At 36.0% G+C, this 21,563-nt stretch overlaps 1 protein-coding gene across 5 annotated transcripts in view; it reads left to right on the forward strand.

The window, feature by feature from the left end:
- The window catches only part of LOC131033225 (exonuclease 1), a 200,388-nt gene that overhangs the window by 158,557 nt on the left and 20,268 nt on the right, over positions 1–21,563 (forward strand). For 2 of the 5 annotated variants that reach the window (XM_059209863.1, XM_057964390.2), the window contains exons 9-13: positions 3,083–3,330; positions 3,662–3,710; positions 3,798–4,186; positions 4,336–4,377; positions 4,508–4,571. In XM_059209863.1, the coding sequence (XP_059065846.1) occupies positions 3,083–3,330; positions 3,662–3,710; positions 3,798–4,186; positions 4,336–4,377; positions 4,508–4,571 (792 nt within the window). The remainder of the gene's footprint in view (positions 1–3,082; positions 3,331–3,661; positions 3,711–3,797; positions 4,187–4,335; positions 4,378–4,507; positions 4,572–21,563) is intronic. The other 3 variants (XM_059209864.1, XM_059209865.1, XM_059209866.1) reach the window with 3 other exon arrangements.

Consider the following 21,563-nt stretch of genomic DNA (forward strand, 5'->3'; position numbering starts at 1 on the left):
AGCTGCAACTAACATTTTCCCTTCTAATGGGAAAAACTTCGACTCTTGAACTTCACGACTTTGTGAGAGGAGGGGAAATAAATGGAAATGGGGGAATCTTGACTTTGACCAATTTTGGATCTTGGGGAAAATTTTGCAAGTATACAAGTTGAAAAGGGCATACATGCAAATGGATTTTTAAAACCCGAATGCAAGTACACTTGTAAATTTGCAAATGGAGAAATGGATGGAAAATGAGAATTAGACTTGCGGAAAATGACAAAAATGGAAAGTACGGATATGGGTGACATGAATGGATAAAAATGGGAAAATCTGGGAATGCCATTTTCATGAAAATGGGAAGAACTTTTCAACATGTAATCCGGTTCTTAAAACCCGATTTTGAAAGGAAGGGTATTTCACATCTTTTCAACTTGGAATTTTAACCAAAAATGGTTAAATTCTTTAACCATAAGGGAAGAACAAAGATTTCCAGCGAACTTGTAATCGGGATTTAAAATCCCGAATACAAGTAAAGAGGGAAAAAGGGGAAGATCAATGCAATTAAAAATTGCATACGAAGGGGGAAAATCTCTCTCACAAAACCGATTTTTGGGGCAAGAACAACATATTTACAAATTTACAACTAGAAAGGAAAACTAAGAAAACAATAAAATAAGAAAATGAAACAAGAAAAGAAAAGAAATCATACCTTGTTTCAAACTGAAAATGCCTCTCCAAAAGATGCAACAATCTTGGAATGAAGAAGACAATCCATTAAATAGAGACAATCCACAATGCCAAACCCTAGCCACGTTTTATAAAAACGCTATTTGCATAAGAACGTGGTGTCAAATGCAAGGGAAATGGCATGAAAAGTGGCCAAAACTCTTTCTAACCTCAAAGCCTTAGCATACCAAGCCAAAACGATTTAGCAGATTGCTGATTCGTGGCATCTTTCAAGGAGAAAAACATGGTTTTTACCAAAAACGTGTTTGCTGTTACAAACCAAGAAACCAGCAATCTTAACCTCCAAATGGCGTGAAAGATGTCTACAAATGCATGAGAATAGGAAGGAATCCTAAACGCCTTCTACCTCCAAAAATTTCTCCATAAAAACTTGCTTAAAATCCTCAAAAAACGTTTTTCCTTGCTGATCGGGTTTTTTGGAGAGAATGACAAGTTCGAAATAGCATGAATTGGAGAAAATCGGGTTTTTGGGATGCAATAACAAGTTTAAAATTGCACTTTTTCAGGCAAAAATCAGGTTTTTAAAATGCAATTACATGTTTAAAATCCTAAAAAATGTACTTTATAGAGAAAATCAGGTTTTTTGGGCAAAATAGCAAGTTTTAAATGTCACTTTTCTCATTCCTAGGCAAAATTGGGTTTTGGAGAAAGATGTGCAAGTTTAAAATCACTTGTAAAGGGAAAATAAAATCCCTACAACAAGTTATAATTTACTTGCACATGTAATAGGGGTTTAAAATCCCTATTACAAGCAAAAACCATTAAAGTAGGGTTTTTTAGAAAGGAATTACAAGTTTACTTGTAACTTAACCAAAAAATTCCTATTTTAACTTAAAAAGCCAAAAAGCATCAAGGGGGAATTAAAAAGCAATTTACAAGTTTTTATTTTTCAATAAAGTGCACTTGTAATTAGCCAAAAATTTCCCTACAAAAACCAAAACAATGGAAATCATTAAAACTTGCAGTTCAAGGAAAATTCTCCACCTGCAATAAGGGAGAAAAAACCCGAAATTGAAGGAAAGACATAGCAAAGAAATCCAGAATGCGACGAAATTCGAAACGTAGTTTGAGGATGGATTGAGGACAACAAATTGGTCGGATCTAAGACATGTTTTTGAGGTTTTTGGAATTGAAACCCTCTTTTTTTGCTTGTATTGACATGCTTTGATATGGTAATTTTTCTTTTCAAACCTTTCATCCATTTTTTGTGATAAGCTTTCTGCTGTTTGATGATAAATTTTATGCCTTGACGAGTCTCAACCAAAGATGAAAAACTCTTACTCGGCAATAACTCCTTTGGCCCAAAATTTTTAAAAAATCGGGACTTGGCGAAAAATCGGGAAAAAATCAGCAAATTTATTGAACAAGTTTGATTAAATCGTTGGCAAGTTTGACTTGTGATGAATTGCGAGAACCGATTTATTGCCGATATTTTCATCACTGGTCTCAACATACGTCTTTGTTGTTTGAAACCTCCTTCTTCACTTTGATAGATACATTTGGAGACTTCATTTCATTGTTCTTGCAAGATCATAGAAGACAGAGGATGGAAACAACATAAAAGAGTGGGACAAAGTCTGAAAATGCCACTTGGACTAGATGAAAAATGAAGATCCAGCATAAAATTGGATGACTTAAAAATCTTGTATCGGTACAACACTTGAGTTTTTTTGGGATGTTATGGACAGTTTTTCAGTCCATGGTTCATCCTCATTACATTGTAACGCAGTGTAGTGGTTTCCTATAGTGATGTACCTTTGAATAGTCAAACAAGAATTAGGTCTAAGCACAACCCAAAACTATCTTTTTGTGTCATGAGTGGTTAAGTTAATAGTGAGTGCTGTTTTCGCTGTGTTTTTTTCTGAAAGAGTTTCCCAGGATAAATAATTTTCATATATTATATGTTATAGATTTTGAGAGTGCCATTATATTCTTTCTGTTGCATTTATAATTACAGTAGCGTTCCTTCTCCTGCATTGGTTTATGTGTATCATTTTCTTTTCATAATTCTTGACATAACATGGATAGGAGTTCTTATTGTTTAGAATTTGAAAAGAGTGAAAGCTTATGGATTGATTGTTTTTGGGCCAGTCAAGTGAAATTGACACAAATCAAACATGTAAGCCACAGGAAAGCTTGTAGTTAATATTTTTTAAGGCAGTTGCTTTATTCCAGAGCTTTACAGGTTCTCTAGAGAAAAAATCGCCAATACATTTCGTGTAAAAATCTTTGACGTAAAAATGTTATAAGCTAGTTCTTTATTTTAGTACCCGGGTAAAGAACGATTTTATTTGTAAATTGTTCATATTCTTATAGATTGCTGCTTATTTTTTTTATCCTTGACTATTTAAAGGCTTAACATCTGCAGAAGCAAAGCGACAATTCAAAGCTCCAAGAACCATGGTTGGGGGACTTGAACAAAGTGAAGAACTGCCTTTACCTGGTGAAGAAACTGGTTTGCCTAACATAGAGACATCTGATTTTAAGAGCATGCTACAAGGATCAACAGCTACTTTAAAGAGATCAATGTCAGGGCTGTTCGATGACAAACAAACTTTTAGCAAAATCTTTTTATCTGATTATCTTGGGAATGATAGCAAGGTTTTTAGCTTTCTATTCTGTAATAGCGATTAGTTGGTCTCTTGTTTTGATTTCAAGCAGACTATACATTGGAAGTCTTTTGCATGATGAACTTAAAAAATCTCATCTAGTGTTTCTTTGATTTTTAAAACTATTTTATTTTAAGTTTGGAAATGTACACCTGTATGTGATGCATAGGTGATTCTAAGTCCTAATCATTAACTTAAAATTTTACATGGTGCAAACTGTGTCTCTTTAGTTTTATGTTTTCTAGCCTTTCAAATTACTTGGATAGTATATTCTAAAAGTGTTTGATCGGAAAGATGTTTTCTGATGCTTATGTATTTGACAGATGTGTAGGAATATTGGTAGTGCATATGAATGTGAGGCACTATCTGAAGGTAATTTCCCATTTTTATAGAAACCAAATTCTCCATGTCTCAGTTACACTTTAAAAATTCTGATGCTACATTTTTTGTGGTTCTAAGATGAAGATATCAGGAGGAGAGAACATGATGTATTGGAGATTACAGCTAATTCTGTATCTGACGTTACCTTTCAAGATGTAGGCTCAGGGAAATCCAAGCCATTAGTACCTTCTCGTAAAATTGTTGGCAGCTTACAGACAAGTAATGTACCGGCTGAAAAAGTTGGAAAAGGAGTGAAAAGGGGGAATATTATACGGAGCCGCTACTTTTGCACAGAAATGACTGACATTGATATGGAAAAAACAGCTGCAGAAGTTCTTCCTAGTAAGGAGGATGTGTCTGAGATGACATGGGACATGGAAATGGTGCAGAAAACAGTTGACACCAGACATTGCAGTGAGAAAGTATCCGATAATAGGGATGTGGGCATCAAACAACAGCTTCAACAGGTATGGGATGAAAGCATTGAAAAGTCAATCATCTTTACTATTCTTTTGTTCAGATTTATTTATTTAATCTTTATTGTTGAATGATATCTTTATGGCCTTTTAGTTGCTTATGGCTATCTGGCAATAATGAATAATCTATTGGCTGGCAGGATTCTGTAATAACAAATAACAGAAAAGGAAAGGCTCAACAGGCATGGGATGAAGAGCTTTTCAATCATCTTTATTATTGTCACGTTCTGATTTACTTATTTAATCTTTATTATTGAATTAGGTCTTTATGACCTTGTTGATGCTGATCTGACACTAATCTTCTGGTTTCAGGACTGCACAATAACAAGCAGTGGAAAAGGAGATAAATTGCATGATGCTATTGCAAGCGGAAAAGGTAATAGTAGTAATGAAGGATTGCTCTTGTTTTTCTCAAGGATTTGTTAACCCCGTCACATTTGAAAGTTTAATGTTTATCTCAATCCCAAAGACATATATTGATAGTCAGAAGATTACACTTTTTTAAAATTTTAGAACATTTTAGATGCAGCACCATAACACAGCAAGTTGACAACCTGATTATGATTTGGTATCTTAACCAAAACTCTAGTCTGGGTATGATCAATGTCCATAGCTTTTCTGGAATCATGATATATCTGGGTATTATACCTCTATTTTATGCTTTTCTATTTCTTCTGTAGAATGGAATGTAATAGCATTATATACTTAAGGATTGAATACGTTCTCAAAATTTTCATTTTTATTCCTTTTTCCCTTTTTCCTTTTTAAAAAATCAACTAGCATTGTATTTTGATACCATCAAATGGCATAATCACAGAGCAATCATGGAATTCTTAGTACTTAAAATTGCTGTTATACTAGTTGATTTCTAGATAGGGTGGTGTTTGGGTTCGTTATAGATAGAGTTTGGTTTTCAATTGATTCCTATTTTTCAAAATAGTCTATCCTTTTCATGGTACATTACTAGGTCCCTCCCTTAGACCCCCTTGAGTCCCAGTCTGGTTTGAACCGGGTCTGGATCCGGATCCGCATACGGTTCGCAAGGGATTCCAATAGGGTCCTTCAATCTCCCCAAGGGTTCGTACAAGATGATACCTGACGGATTTCTAATGAATTTCACAACCTTTTCCTCTACCACAACATTTTTGTGACAAATTTCATCGTAAGCATATGGTGAAAACCTAAAATATCGCTCTAGTTCGCCAATAAATTTGTATGGAATAGGTTTAGGTGTTTCTATCAAAAAGAAATTTTTAAAAAAGGGAGTCTTTGCGTGTTTGCAATCAATTCAGATAAGCTTGCAATTGAACTTCAAAATTTGTTGCAGAAACCCTACTTCCAAATCTCATTGCTGGTTGGACATGCCCTACTCCCAAACATGTTCGTAAATTTGTGCATTGCTTTATCGTGACTCCATTATTCGCAGCATTTCCATTCAGTCGATTGGTCATGGAAAACTTCCACAAGTGACTTGCCGTTTTCAACAATAAATTTAGCTTTTGTTTTTATCTTAAGTTTTTTTTGTTTTTTAAATAAAATTTAATATCTTTCTATTCAATTTCTTAGACGATTTGTTTTTTCAACAATTTAATATCTAAGTATTTAAATTAAATTTTATATATTAACAATTTAATATCTAAGTATTTAAATTAAATTTTAATTATAATATATTTGTTTATTAATATATAAGATTTAATATAATTATCAGTTATATTAAATTTTTAAACATAGTTATATTACAATTTGTTTAAATTTACTATAAAGTATTCAAATTTTATATAATATTGTTTTATTTTTTTCATTTATTTCTTATATTTTGATTGATTTGACTGAAAAGCCACTTAAGAATGCAAATGAGTGAAGGAAAGCAAAAACAAAATCAGATATGAGCTGAATAAATTATATTCAACTCACGAGAATGCTCATATGAGAGTGATGGGTGAGTATGTATAGCACTTACCACCGAAGAGATTAGAAACACAACCAATGTGGGATAAAGTGAAAAAGTCACTAAGTAAGCTTAACTAAGTGTGAAGAGAGCTATATTGGAGAACTAGCTAATAAAGAACTAGATGGCTAAAGAACCCTATTCACACTAACACCCCCCCTTAAGTGCAATTTAGGGAGAAATGCAGACAAAAAAGCAAAGATGGGTCCCGACAACTAGGCTTGATGAGGTACCCATGTACAAAAGATCCTCTCAAACAAAAAAGGAAGGAGAAAACCAAGTGGGAAAAAAGTCCCCCCAAGAGAAGAGGAAAATACAAAAAATTCTCAAAGAAGAATGTGAAGGACAAAACCCCAGGACAGGAAAAAAATTACCCCATCACCGCTCCCCCCCTCCTTCCGCATTAGAGAAGTTGATAGACAATGTATAGCCCCCCCAACGTAGAAAGTGCACCAATGGTAGATTCTTGAAACTAGATGTAGAAGATGGTCCATGATCGTCAAACAATGTTCCTCCCCTTAAAAAGAAACAAAACCAAAGGTTTATGAATTATCTCTTCCCATTCCTGAAAGGAAGATGTGGAGTCTCTGAAAGCTGCTGAAGTGTCCCCATGTCAATGTTTAAAGTTGCCCCTTCGAAATCAGGTGTACTAGGCCACATTTTTGAAAAGGACAATCCAAGATCTAGTGAAGATGAATGTAGAATGAGATCCTAAGACTGAAGTGTCTCCTCTAAAGTTAAAGAGACCTGCTCCAAATGTTGTACATAAGTATCCACAATCACATCAATCTTTAAAGAATGATCATGTAGAGAATGAAGAAGAGGGCTAGAGTGTTCCCTCATAACAATTGAAGAAGGATCATCTTCATCAAAGAAATGATGTACGTCATCAATGGTGTCTCCCAAATCTGCAAGATAGCACTCCACAAAGAAACCTGCAATGTCTATCAAGTAGTTGTCCCAGGGAACTATATCTGAAACACAATGTATATTCTACTACATTAAATGCCAAGAAGACAAAATTGTAACAACACAAAACATCATCAGGAGCGACAGTAGATATGATCTCAATAGGAGGAGATGAAATGCAAGGCTCAAGAGTTGGATCACATGTAAGAATACCCAAGTACAAGTAACTAAAGTTCTCCTCAATATCCGAACCCACTCTAGAAGTGTGATCATCATCTGAAGAATCAAAGTCATCAATAGGAACAAAGTCTGAAAAGGAGTACAATCGAGATGTATAATCCACCGTAAATTCCTTTTCATACAGAGTCTGAAAAGGAGTACAATCGAGATGTATGATATCCACGAACATATGTTTCAACTTGATTGTTGTAATAATTCACATGATGCATGGGACAACTAATGAAGTTAGGGGATATCAGCTTCATATATTGATATTATAGATTAAGGCACATACCAGTTGAAATAAACAGCACTACTGTGAAGTACTCGAAAAAAATATGCACTTTCAAAAAAACAATTGTTTAATCCCAAGTCGTATGCAAAAGATATGGCAAAAACAAGTTACCAATAGCAATCTAACAACTTGTGGCACGAAAATCGAGGCAATTTTAGAAATCAGGCATGGAAATCAAAGTAGTCATCTAAATAAATTTGGCACAAAAATTGAGGCAACCTAAAAAAATTTGGCATGTAAATTAAAGTGATCGTACTGAACATTTTGGCTTGAAAATCGATGCATTTGTACAAAAAATTTGGCACAAAAATCGATGCCAACATACAAAAAAATGGCACAAAAAAATCGAGGCAGTTGTACTTAAATTTGGCATGGAAATTGAGGCACCGTACAAAAAATTCTTGCAAAAACAAAAACCTCAAAAATCTCCAAAAAAATCCCGATCTCAGATTTTGACAAATTTTATATGAAAATAGGAGTTTTTGGGCCTTCTGGGTGCAATAGCGCAGTCTGTTTAGCTTGAAAGCGCCCCAATTTTTAACAGCCCACAAATATCTCTAGGATGCTTAAAAAACCCTACAACTAGCGAGCCAACACAAGACCTCCCAAAAACTAGTGTTTTCTCAACACTTTTCTGCTTCTCCAATTCAAGAGAAGAGCACACTCACGTGCTTTTTAAAACAACAACCCTACACTCTTAGATTTAAAAAAAAAATTCTAACCCACACACTACTTTGATACCATGAATGATTTGGCTAAAAAGCAACCCAAGAATGCAAATCAATGAAGGAAAGAAAAAACAGAAATCAAATATGAGCTGAATAAACTGTATTCAACTCATGAGAATGCAAAGCATACAATGAATGAGAATGCTCATATGAGAGCGATGGGTGAGTATATATAGCACTTACCACTCAAGAGACTAGAAACACAACTAATATAGGATAAAGTGAAAAAATCCCAAAGCTCTCTTAAATAAGTGTAAAGAGAGCTATAGTGGAGAACTAGCTAATAAATAACTAGATGGGTATAGAACCCTATTCGCACTAACATTTTTTTTAAATAAATTGAATTTATATAGGGAAATTCAATGCCTAATTTTTTAAATATTATTAGTATTATATTATTTTTTTTTATAATTTTATTATTATACTATAATCTACTATATATTATAATTTTTATTTCAATAATTTTATTATTAGTATTATTACATTATTTTTTATAATTTCTTAATATTATTTTTTTATTACTTTATTATTATACTATAACATTATATTATTAATTTTATAATGTTATTAGTTATATTAAATATTAGTTATGGCATCAGAATTACAGAGATGGATCTCCAGTTTTCTTGGTCCCATCTTTGCAAAGGACACATCTCAGATTGTAAAGGAGGTTGTCTTGAACCATAAGACTTGCCAGTTCAGAAATAAAAGAAACTTGGGAGGACTACAAAAATTCATTTACAACAAATCAAAACAGGAATTTTTAAGTCTACTAAAACAAACATTTCTTCCTCCAAAATTTCATGTATCTTGTTAAAAGTAAAGTTAATCACAGCATATATAGTTTTTGGAAACTTATAGAGAATTGACCGATTGTTGTTGCTTTGGCAGATTTCTTGTATGCAAGTGCAATACCATTTAATGTGGCTAGAATAATCACCAAGGGATGGGCTAAGGTCCCAATTTTCAAATATTGAATGCAAGAGTATTTGGAAATGCTAAGATAAATAAAATTACAATTTTCTAATTTTTTTATATTTAAGTTTCTGAAAGCTGAAATAAATCAAATTTGCATGACATAAATTGTGTTATTGGGTCAGCCAAGGGATTGGTCGAATCCATGGTTCAGTTTGGTTTTCCTATGAATGTGATTAGGGTTTGTTGCTATAGAGGGGGGTTCATTTCCAAGCGGACCAGCTGAATCCATCAATTTTTATTTGCACTTCTTAACTTTTATTTTCTATTTTTTAATTTTATTATTCCTCCTCTGACTTTGACTTGATTGCCCTAAACCAAATTCATAAGCCTAAAAGTGCCATCTAAATCATTTCAAACACCAAAAGAAATTCATTTCAGTTCACTTTTATTGCAAAAGACAAATACCATTCCAAAAGGATACTTTCATTTTTGCTCGTCATTTAACAAGGGAGCTGAAGATTGGCCATTGAACATTTCAAAGCAGTTGCATTGCCATTCCTATGCATTTGCAAGTGTGCACTAGCTACCAAGAAGATAATAGAAGACTATTTTAGGAAAGGGGCAAGTCTTTTTTCCCCTTTTTCTTGCTTTTTTATTTTACAAAAATGAAACAAACTGTTTGCTTTATTGTTCTTTCATTCTTTTATGAATGTATCGCTATGCATAAATTTTTAAAGAGCTTAGTTTTATATATCTATTTTTAATGTTCAAAATTTTATATGTTTTGAATGTGTTGTTTATAATATTTCCTGCCATAGTAATTACAATGGCAGCTAGTTCTAGCTCCATAGGCTGACCTAAATTCAAAATAGATCCAAGTTTTTCTCTTTGGAAGTATGTTCATATGATAAAATCAGTTTCAAGTGGTGGGGGTTATATTTGGATTTGTAGTTGTGATGTCAATTATTTAAGTTCATATAGTCGGGTGAAAGCACATTTGTGTGGAATTCTTGGACTAGAAATTAAATCTTGCCTTGGAAAGAATAGTGTACTTGTGCCATCAAAGAAAGTGTAATAGGTGGTAGAGAAAATCATCCTTTAGCAAAAAGAAGATTAAAGGGAATGAAGCCCCTTGTACCTCCATCTAATCCCAATATTGTGGTAGAGAGCCACTTATTTTTGTCCACTCCTAAAGAACCCACTACAAATAAGAGACTAAACGATCTTTGGGAATGTCATTTTTAAATGAGACTTAGGTCGTTGCCTATCAACACATAGCAAGATGTATTTATACAAATGGGTTGGCTTTCAATGTTGTATATGTTGATACATGATAGCCTCGGTAAGACAAATGATTGAATGAGAGATAAATGAACATTTGCACATCGATTATTATCGGTCAAACATGTTAACTATGTAAACACTGATTGTTATCGGGCTTATTAAAAGAGTGCATACCGATTAGTATCGGTTCACTTGTTAATAATATACACACTGGTTAGTATCGGCTCACTTGTTGATGATATACACGTCGATTAGTAACTTATATACATGCCGATTGGTATAAGGTAAAATGCGATTATGATTCTAAGAGGTGCGATCAAGTAATATCTTGATCGGTCATGTCTATTAGACATGACCGGTCAAGGTATTGCTTGATCCTCCTCATTAGCATATACATATATCAATCGATAATGATGAGAAGAACATCGAAATCCATAAATGCTCCTTCTCTATCTGCATCATACCAGACAATAATCAGATCCGTTATATTAAGAAATAACATATACCTGAAAGAAGAAGAATAACCTTGAATATAACTTGCATCTTAAATTGAAAATCGAATAACATTTACATGGTATCAGAGCTATAGTTAAATCGAACCTGAGGCTATTCAATTTTGTGGAAAATTCAAGACAAGCATATATTCAACATCACATTTCTTCTAATGGCTAGCACTATCAGATTCAAAGATAGACTTGGAGGAGGTGATGACTTCTCAACATGGAAGTTCAGAATTCAAATGATTCTAAAAGAAAATAAAGTCGAATCATTTATAAAAACTGAAACTACAGAACCTGAGACTGAACCTAACAAAACAACTTGGATATAGGGAAATGAAAAAGCCATCAAAATCATAGTTGATGGGGTGAGAAATAATATTATGCCCATCATAAGGAAACATGAAACGGCCTACAACATGTTCAAAGCACTTAAAGATGCATTTGAGATATCCAATGCTAGTAGAACCTTGGCTTTAAAGAGAGAAATAAATCATATAGCTATGATCAAAGGGGAGTCAGTCAAGGCTTACTTTATGCGGATATCAGCCCTAAGGGATGAACTAGCAACCCTTGGATATGAGATCCAAAGCAAAGAATTAACACTCATTGCTCTAGATGGGTTGCCTAGCATATGGGAAACATTCGTCCAAGGCATCAGTGCAAGGGATAAATTTCCAAAATTTGATAGGCTAAAGGCAGATTGTCTCCAAGAAGAATCAAGGTTAAATAAGAAAGGGATCAAACAAAAGAATATAGATGAAGATCTTCAAGTCCTAAATACAACTCCAACAAGAAAAGCAAGCAGAAACAATTTAGGAAGAGGAAAGGTCATCATGGCAAGAACACCTTCAAGAAGGATCTTTCACAGATTCAATGTTATAGATGTGACAAATTCGGGCACTATGTTGCCAAATGTCCAGAAAGAGCCAAACAACAAGCCACATTTGCCAAAGCAGGAAAATCTTAAAAGGAAGATGACTCTGAGAAGTATGTACTCTACTTAGCACTTACAAACCAAGCATCAAACAAGGTTAACTCTTGGGTGATCGACAGTGGCTCATCTAGACACATTACAGGGTTTAGAGAAGTGCTAGGCTCCATGATAGAGGAGAATGATGAGGAAGTGACTATCAGAGATGACTCCACACATCCAGTCAGAGGAGTTGGAACCTGCACCATCAAACTAAAGTCAGGCATATCATTGCAACTTAAAGGAGTACTATATGTCCCAGGCATCAAGAGAAACCTAGTCTCCATATCAACACTAGAGGATAATGGGTACAGAGTGACCTTCATGGATAACAGGGTGTTGGCTTGGCCAAAGATTTCATCTATCAAGAAAGCTAAAACCATTGGTCAAAGACAGGGCTACTTGTATGAGCTGTGCACAGAACCCAACCTAGCCCCAATCCATGAAACTACATATGCTAATGAAGTTTGGCATAGAAGACTAGGTCACCTGAATTTTAGAGCTTTATCATCAATAGGAAACCTTGTCACAGGCCTACCTAAGTTAAAGCAATATCATTCAGAGGCATGCAAGGGATGTGCCCTAGGTAAAAATTCTAAAGGTGTTTTTCAAAATAGTACTAGGAAAACAAGCAAAGTTCTAGAGTTAGTTCATTTTGATGTATGTGGACCTATGCCCGTACCTTCTTTAGGGGGGGTTTTGTATTATGTAATATTTGTTGATGACTACTCTAGGAAAACTTGGATCTACTTTCTGAAATGTAGAGAATCAGAAGAGATCCTTAATAGGTTTAAGGAATTGAAATCACTAACAGAAAACTACTCAGGAAATAAAATCAAAACCTTAAGAACTAACAATGGGGGGGAATACACCTCAGATTTGTTTAAATTATTTTGTAAAAATGTTGGGATTAAGAGGGAGCTTACTATACCCTATAACCCTCAACAAAATGGGGTAGCTGAGAGGAAAAATAGGACAATTGTAGAAGCTGCCAAAGCCATGATTCTTGATCAGAATCTAAATACCAATCTTTGGGCAGAAGCAACAAGCATTGCTGTATGTATACAAAATAGATTTCCTCACTCTCATCTCGAAGCTAAAACCTCTGAGGAAGTCTTTACTAAAACAAAGGCAGATATCAGCCACCTTAGAATATTTGGGTGTCCTGTCTATAGTCATGTACCTAAGGAGAAAAGATTAAAATTAGAGCCTTCTGGAAAAAGGGGAATGCTTGTAGGATATAGTGAAAGCTCCAAAGCCTACAAAATCTATATACCTGGTGAGAGGAATATTGAATTGAGTAGGGATGTAATCTTTGAAGAAGACTTAGCCTTCAAAAGAGCCCAAAACTCAATAGAACTTGAAGTCTATATCCCCACCCCTAGAATAGAGGAAGACTCTGCTCCTGAGCTTCAGAGGGAGAGTCTTGAGGAAATGTAGGTGAAACTCAAAACCCACCTAGAGAAAATTTCAAGAAAAGACCACTATGGGCCACCAAAACTGTAGAAGAAGCTCAGAAGTATGCTGCTCCTTCAGGAACCTTCAGAGAAAGTAAAAGGCCTAACAAACTCACCAACTACGTCGCTCTCATGAATGATCTCTCAAAAGAAGAACCTACTAATGTATCAGATGCACTTAAACATCAAGTATGGAAGAATGCCATGTCCGGGGAATACCAATCCATTATGAAAAATGATGTTTGGGAGATTGTCCCTAGGCCAGCTGGGAAATCTGTTGTCACCTCCAAATGGCTCTTCAAAATCAAAGATGCTGCAGATGGCAACATTGAGAAACACAAGGCTAGATTTGTAGCCAGAGGGTTCTCTCAAAAGGAAGGAATTGATTATGAAGAAACATTTGCACTTGTAGCCAGATACACCTCAGTAAGAGCGGTCTTAGCCATTGCAGCATCAAAGGGATGGAAAGTTCATCAGATGGATGTTAAGACAAAATTCTTTAATGGTGAGATCTCAGAAGAAGTATACCTAGAGCAACCTGAAGGGTTTGAGATTCATGATACAAAGTCTCATGTGTGTAGACTCAAGAAAGCTCTCTATGTGCTTAAACAGGCTCCCGGGGCCTGGTATGAAAGAATTGATACCTATCTCTCAAATCTAGGCTTCTCCAACAATGATGCAGATCCTAATCTCTACCATAAGCAAAACAAAGATGATATGCTAATTTTGATTTTATATGTTGATGATTTGTTAATCACAAGAAAAGATCACCTCATAGATCAGTGTAAGAAAGACCTTGCTAAAGAATTTGATATGAAGGACTTGGGACTCCTTCATTACTTCCTAGGTTTGGAAGTATGGTAGAATTTTGATGGCATTATACTAAACCAGGGTAAATATACTTTGGACATCTTGAAGAGATTTGGAATGCTAAACTGCAGACCCATGACCTCTCCAATTGAAACAAACCTTCATAAACTTAAGGAAGCAGCATCAGAATCACAACCCTTAGATCCTACTCTATATAGGCAAATGATTGGGTCCCTGATGTATCTTGTAAATACGAGACCAGATATCTGTTATGCAGTTAATGCTTTGAGTCAGTTTATGTGTGAATCAAAGGAGATACACCTGGTAGCAGTAAAACATATCATGAGATATCTACAAGGTACCCTAAAACTTGGTCTCAAATATGAGAGAGTTGAACTAGATCTACACGGATTCATAGATTCAGATTGGGCAGGAAGTGTAACTGACAGGAAAAGCACCTCAGGGTGCTGTTTCAGTTTAGGTTCAACCATGATATCCCGGATCAGCAGACAACAGTCATAAGTAGCACAGAGTTCCACTGAGGCTGAATACATTGCAGCCTCCATGGCTGCTCGAGAGGCAGTATGGCTTAGGAAGCTGCTTGTGGGGTTATTCGGTGAACCAATGAAGCCTACAGTTATTCATTGTGATAACCAAAGTTGTATAAAACTTTCAGTGAATCCGGTGTTTCATGACAGATCCAAACATATTGAGATTCCATATCATTATGTTTGAGACATGGTAGATAGGAATGTGATCCAGTTGGAATACATTTGTACATGAGATAAGACAACAAATATTCTTACCAAACCACTTTCAAGGGTGAAAGTTGAGCACTTCAGAAAAGGTTTTGGTATGATGGAAATTTAATTTGCTTTGTACTCCTATGCTTATTAAGATGTTTTATGTGTAAAATTCTTTGTCATGTTAGGATTTTTATGGGTTTAACGCCCCGTGCTCATGTCTAAGAGGTGACGATCTCTCAGATAATCAACATTTGTATGTTGACATTATAAGGTGATGATCTTATAATGTTCAAACCAGTTATCATGTTGGATCTCTGGTATGCCATGGATGTGCCATGATTGTGTTGTGGTAAAACATTTAAATAAAATGTCAGTGCACATACCACAACTTGAATAAGTAGAGAATTTAACTATTTTCCTATACTTATTCCTAAAGTATTGCGTGTTTAGGCAATACTAAAGTCCGATATCACATGCTTAGGTGATATCTTGCCATCAGAAGTTGATGTGATGAACATCTGTATCACATGTTTAGGTGATACTTCATGTCATGTGCTTAGGTGATGTGATTTTCTGTATCAGATGATTGATGATACTTCATGTCACATGTTTAGGTGATATGATCCCATAGAGAGTCAGAGTACACAAGGAATACTGACCATCGTTAGAAATGTGATGCTAGATATGTTGTCTTTCATTTATCTTACCTAGCTAAGAGGGAGTGTTGATACATGATAGCCTCGGTAAGATAAATGATTGAATGAGAGATAAATGAAGTCTCTCATTCAATCATCTATCTTATCGATTGACTATGATAAGACTTCATTTATCATTCCTTCATCTCATGATTATTCTTTGATTTATATATATATATAACTTAACTTGCAAAATCCGATTCTTAACCAATGTCTAACTACCGATTATTATCGGTTGCAAATCATAAAGCACAAATACCGATTGGTATCGGTTTACCTTGTTAATCATTTGCACACCGATTATTATTGGTCAAATACGTTAACTATGTAAACACCAATTGTTATCGGGCTTATCAAAAGAGTGCATACCGATTAGTATCGGTTCACCTGTTAATAATATACACATCGTTTAGTATCGACTCACTTGTTGATGATATACACGCCGATTAGTAACTTATATACATGCCGATTGGTATAAGGTAAAATGCGATTATGATTCTAAGAGGTGTGATCAAGTAATATCTTGATCGGTCATGTCTATTAGACATGACCGGTCAAGGTATTGCTTGATCCTCCTCATTAGCATATATATATATATATCAATCAATAATGGTGAGAAGAACATCCAAATCCATAAATGCTCCTTCTCTATCTGCATCATACTAGACAATAATCAGATCCATTATATTAAGAAATAACATATACCTGGAAGAAGAAGAATAACCTTGAATATAACTTGCATCTTAAATTGAAAATCGAATAACATTTACAGTATACTTATCATATTGGCAAGAAATGGTGAGAAAAATTAATGAACCTCCAAACGGGTATAATGGTCCAAGTTATGAGAAGGGATGTGGCATCTCATTGAAGCCCATAAGGTATTCATGATCTAAGACATGGGTGGCCATTGTTTGTAATGGGTGGGAAGATGCTAAAGGTTGGCCCTTGATAATTGGCATAGCAGTGTCCCCTAATAGGACAATGTTTTTGAGAGTCGTGGATTGTCAGCTAGTTTATTGCTAATACCCTCATCATAGCCATTGAGGAAGTGCAACCTTGTAATGTTATTCAAGTCATAATGAATAACACAAATAATTGTAGAGCTACTGGGTTGTTGGTTGAGGAACGCTATTCACACATCTTTTAGACACCTTGTGCGGCCCACTCTTTCAATCTTATCCTACAAAAGATTTGGAACAAAATTGATTGGGTCAAAGAATTGTTTGTAGAGGTTAACAAGATCCAAATGTTTGTCATCAACAAACACATGTTGCAAATCATATTTAGATCAATTTCAAAAATGGAGCTATAGAAGGTAAGGGAGTATAAAATTTTATATTTTAGTTAATTAAGAAAAAAACAAAAAAACTTGCTTAAATCATAATTTGTTTGTGTATCTGTTGTGACCATTTCACACATCGCCCCATTTAAAATGGGGACCCCCTCTTTTTGCTCGTTTTTGCTCGCCTTTCGCTTTGCTTGTTAGGGTTTTGGTAGTTCGTCAGTTGTCTGGATTTAGGGTCAAGCCTTAGGGTTTCCGTTACTGTCTTTTCAGGCCAGAGTTCAATCAGTCTTGAGAGCTTTTTGAGCTTCCTTTTGTAGGATGCAATTTTGAATGGAATGAATTCGCCAGAATGGTCTATTTTCAATTGGAATTTTGAGTGCAGAGTCTTAATTTGTCTAAGTGTTAATGATGAAAATGTGAATTTTATTCAATTGAGTAATTTTGACCTAAATTTTGAGTTTTTTGATATTTGATCCTGGGCATGGGGAATGATTTGTTTTTGCCTTGTGAAGTGATTAAACTTGTGAAATCATGATAATTTGGCCTGTAGGAGCAAAATCACTCCTGTCCCTCAGTGAAGGACCGGAGCTCGTTTTCAAAAATCGTACTATCTCTGCAGGATCAAGATGATTTTTCGAATGGAAGTAGTAAAGAAAGGCGTGATCTTTCCGTTGAATATAAATTGAAGAATTTCACGAACACAGAAACGCCTCAGGAAGCAAAATCGCTCCTGTCCCTCAGTGAAGGACCGGAGCTTAAAATCAAACATCACCTCGTCCTTGCAGGATTTTAACAACTTGACGATTTGGAGAGATCCAAGGGAGTGCATTTTACCAGATGAATATAATTTGAAGGCACAAACATGAAGAAAAATGGCCAGAATGCCAAAATCGCTCCTGTCCCTCAGTCAGGGACCAGGGCGAAATCCATTGTAGCTCCCGTCCCTCTCCCAGGGACCAGAGCGAAATTTCTTATAAGGCATGTTTTGAACAAAGATCAAGCAAATTTTAAGTTTGATGGCAAGAAAGGAGGTGAATTGAACCCGTTGAAGACAAATTGAAGATTACAAAACATCTACAAGGGACCCAAATGCCTAAGTTCGCTCTTGTCCCTCAGTCAGGGACCAGAGCGATTTTTTGCCTTAGACAAATTTCTTGCCAAGTAAGAGTAAATTCCAAGGCATGAATGAGTGAAATGGAGTACTACAAGACTGTTGAAGATAGATTTTGACGTTGGCAAAGTGAGATGAAGCCTACAAGAGCAAGATCGCCCCTGTCCCTCAGTCAGGGACCAGGGCGATATGATGATTATGTTGCCTTTCCGCTAAGTTTAAACCTCTCCAAGTCAAGATGAAGGGTGGTAAGGGCGTTTCGAAGTGTCTCAATGAAGAACGAAGTATCCAAGGTCGCCAATGTTGAAGGAATTACACCACAACACCCAGTTCGCTCTTGTCCCTCAGGCAGGGACCAGAGCGAAAGTATTCAAATGAGGCTAGATTTGGGTTGCTATTCACATTTTGAATGATTGAAAGAGAGTAGAGGATATTGTTTTGCACTTTGAAGATAATTGCAAGTTAGTATGATGAAGATTTTGCACTAAATACCCTAGTTCGCTCCTGTCCCTCAGGCAGGGACCAGAGCGAAATTTTCATGAGGGCTTATATTTTGAAAGTTGATCGCGTATCAAGTGGCCAAGAAGGACCAAAGGACTTCATTTTACACGATGAAAGCAATAGCAAGTTGATGAAAGCAAGCATGAGCTTAAGACATTGAAGTTCGCTCCTGTCCCTCAGTCAGGGACCAGAGCGATATTTATCATATTGGCCAAATCCTTCCAAAATCACGTTAAGTCAAGGTTGTGCGAGGTTATAAAGGGTCTAAGGTATCTTAAGAAGGTGATATACAAAGGTTTCAAACGTCAAACGACTATCAATTGAGCCAAGGAAGCTATATCTCTCCTGTCCTTCAGGCAAGGACCAGAGCGATTTTCATTAAATCCTTCATTTTCCTTCAAAATCAAGACAAGGCAAGGATAGGCAAGATCAAAAACATCACTTAGGAAGCAATGAATGAAGAACAAAGGTTGAAAGATGGCGAGTTTTGACTAGAACATGGAGATCGCTCCTGTCCCTCACCAAGGGACCAGGGCGATAATACTCCAAACATCTAAATGCCTTGATAAAACAAGTGAAACAAGCGTGGAATGAAGAAACAATGTCATTGCTTGCCATATAAAGAGGATTGGTGATTAAAGAAGCGAGATCAAGGAGAGAAACACCAAGATCGCTCCTGTCCCTCACCAAGGGACCAGGGCGATATTTGCTAAAATACTTGTTATCCTTCGAAGATCATGTCAAAGCATAGTTACAAAGGGTTTAAAACGTCATTTGGAAGGCAATGAACGAGGATTTAAAATCAAGAACGAAGAATTTCAAGTAAGAACATAGGGATCGCTCCTGTCCCTCTCCAAGGGACCAGAGCGATATTACCTCAAGGGGCATTCATTCACTAAATCAAGTTAGTCAAGTTCGAAATTCCCAGCAAAAACGCCAGTTGCAACGTAAGGATGAAGACTTTGAACGTCAAAAAGCAAGAATCAAGACCAAGTTGATAGATCGCTCCTGTCCCTCAGTCAGGGACCAGGGCGATGAGGTCTGTATTTTTCATCTTCAAATTTTGGTGCCAAAGCAAACATTTTTTTTGAATTTATTTTAAATGCTAAATTCGATAAATTTAAAAATTCAATTAAATTAGCATTTAAAATTTGCGCAAGATATTAATTAATTATTTTTGCCTTGTAAAAAATCGAATTTGTTAAATTAAAAAACGATGGCAATTAATTAATTAATAAAAAAATCAAATGGAGCGCTTGGATTGAAAGGTCGGCCTTATTATTTATTTAAAAATCGTTTTAATTACCTTATTTTTATCAAGTCGGCCTAAGGTAATTGTGAGGGGTGAGCGCTTATAAAAGGGAGGTGAAAGATTTCATTTTCACATTATCATTTTATCATTTCATATGCGATTTGAGGAAGACAAAGGAGGTGCGAGTGGTGTTCAAGGTGCGAATTTCATCAAAGGAAGGCGTAAACATCATCTAAGGTGCGAACTTGAAGTTTGAATTAAGGCGAGAGACATTGAAGATCACGTCAAAGACTCCAAGGGTGGCGAAGTTGATAAGAAGGACGTTTGTTTGAAGATCACGTTGAAGGCTTCTAACGTTAATTTTGCCTAGGCGATTATCTTCGTTTTGCATTCTAGAGTTAGCTCTCAAGAGAGGTATGGCGATATGGTTTTATTGTTTTGATTTTGAATTGTTGATCGTCATAGCTTAAATTTTGAATTTTGAAATTTTGAATTCCAGTTGCTCAATTGTTTTTAGGAAATGATAACTCAAAGACTTATCATGAAGTTTCCTAAAATTAATCTAATCTATGTTAATGCATTGCAAGATCTAGTACTTATTGTGAAATGTTGTGTAGGTATGGCAACCCCTAAGGCGGGAGCATCCACCAGTCGTCCAGCTCTCATGAAGGAAGATCAAAAGACCGAAGAAGTGGAGACCAAGATCGTGTCTAAATGGAGCAACATTGGAGATACTAACTTGGGCAACTTCAGCACGAAGAAGTTTCGAGGTGCCCCTTACATTGGCAAGCCATCACCTGTCGCCTGGAGGATAATTGAAAGTGGCATCATTAAGGCGGCCGGCTTCCCTCCAGCAGTACAGTGTCATGAGTTGATGATCGAGTGTGCTCGTCATTATGATCCTCAATCCAGAACGATCGTGTCCAAGGAAGGAAACACTTTAGCTTATCTTTCAGAGGAAGCTATAAGTGAGGCTTTCCATCTTCCAGAGCACAGAGATATGGTCTACAAGAGCATAGAAGGAGTCAGGTCAATGTATGAAGATGATCCAGATGCTTGCCTAAGCATCATTAACAAGAACTGGTTACTCAAGAGTCGTCCTCGCCTGAGCAAGGTACCGAACACACCACATAGGATCGATTTCCAGGAGGAGTACAGAGATTTGATTACAATGCTCAACCGAGTCACAGGAGCCCCTCAAGCTTTTTACTTTGAAAAGTGGATGTTCTACTTCATCCAGGTGATAGTTCAAGGAAAAGGAACAATTCATTGGGCTAGAATGATTAGCCATTGCTTGGACGTACAGTTGAGGAGACTCAAAGCTACCAAGTCCTTCCACATGAGTTCATACGCCATCTATGCCTTGATCAGGAGCTTCGAGTATGCAGGACTACCTCACAGAGGAGTGATTGGAAGAGGACCTGGCGAGGTCAGAGTTTGTGATTCCTATGTCCACTTGCATCATCCGCCAGGAAGCAACTACAAGTTAGTTAATGATACCTTCACGATGAACATCACAAGGACGTTGCAAGGTGGGATTCACAACAGATTATCTCAGGATGCACAGGAATTAATAAAGAGGTACGGTGCTTGGTTTATCCAATTTCCGAAGTTTACTTATATCAAAGTTCATGGATGTCCTTCACCTCCATACATGTTGCCAAGATATCCGACAGACAGAATTGTGTTACTTGAGGTAACAAGACAGTTGGCAGCTTATGCGAAGGCATTCAGACA

The sequence above is a fragment of the Cryptomeria japonica genome, chromosome 8 (assembly GCF_030272615.1).
Source record: "Cryptomeria japonica chromosome 8, Sugi_1.0, whole genome shotgun sequence".
In the NCBI taxonomy this organism is placed as follows: domain Eukaryota; kingdom Viridiplantae; phylum Streptophyta; class Pinopsida; order Cupressales; family Cupressaceae; genus Cryptomeria; species Cryptomeria japonica.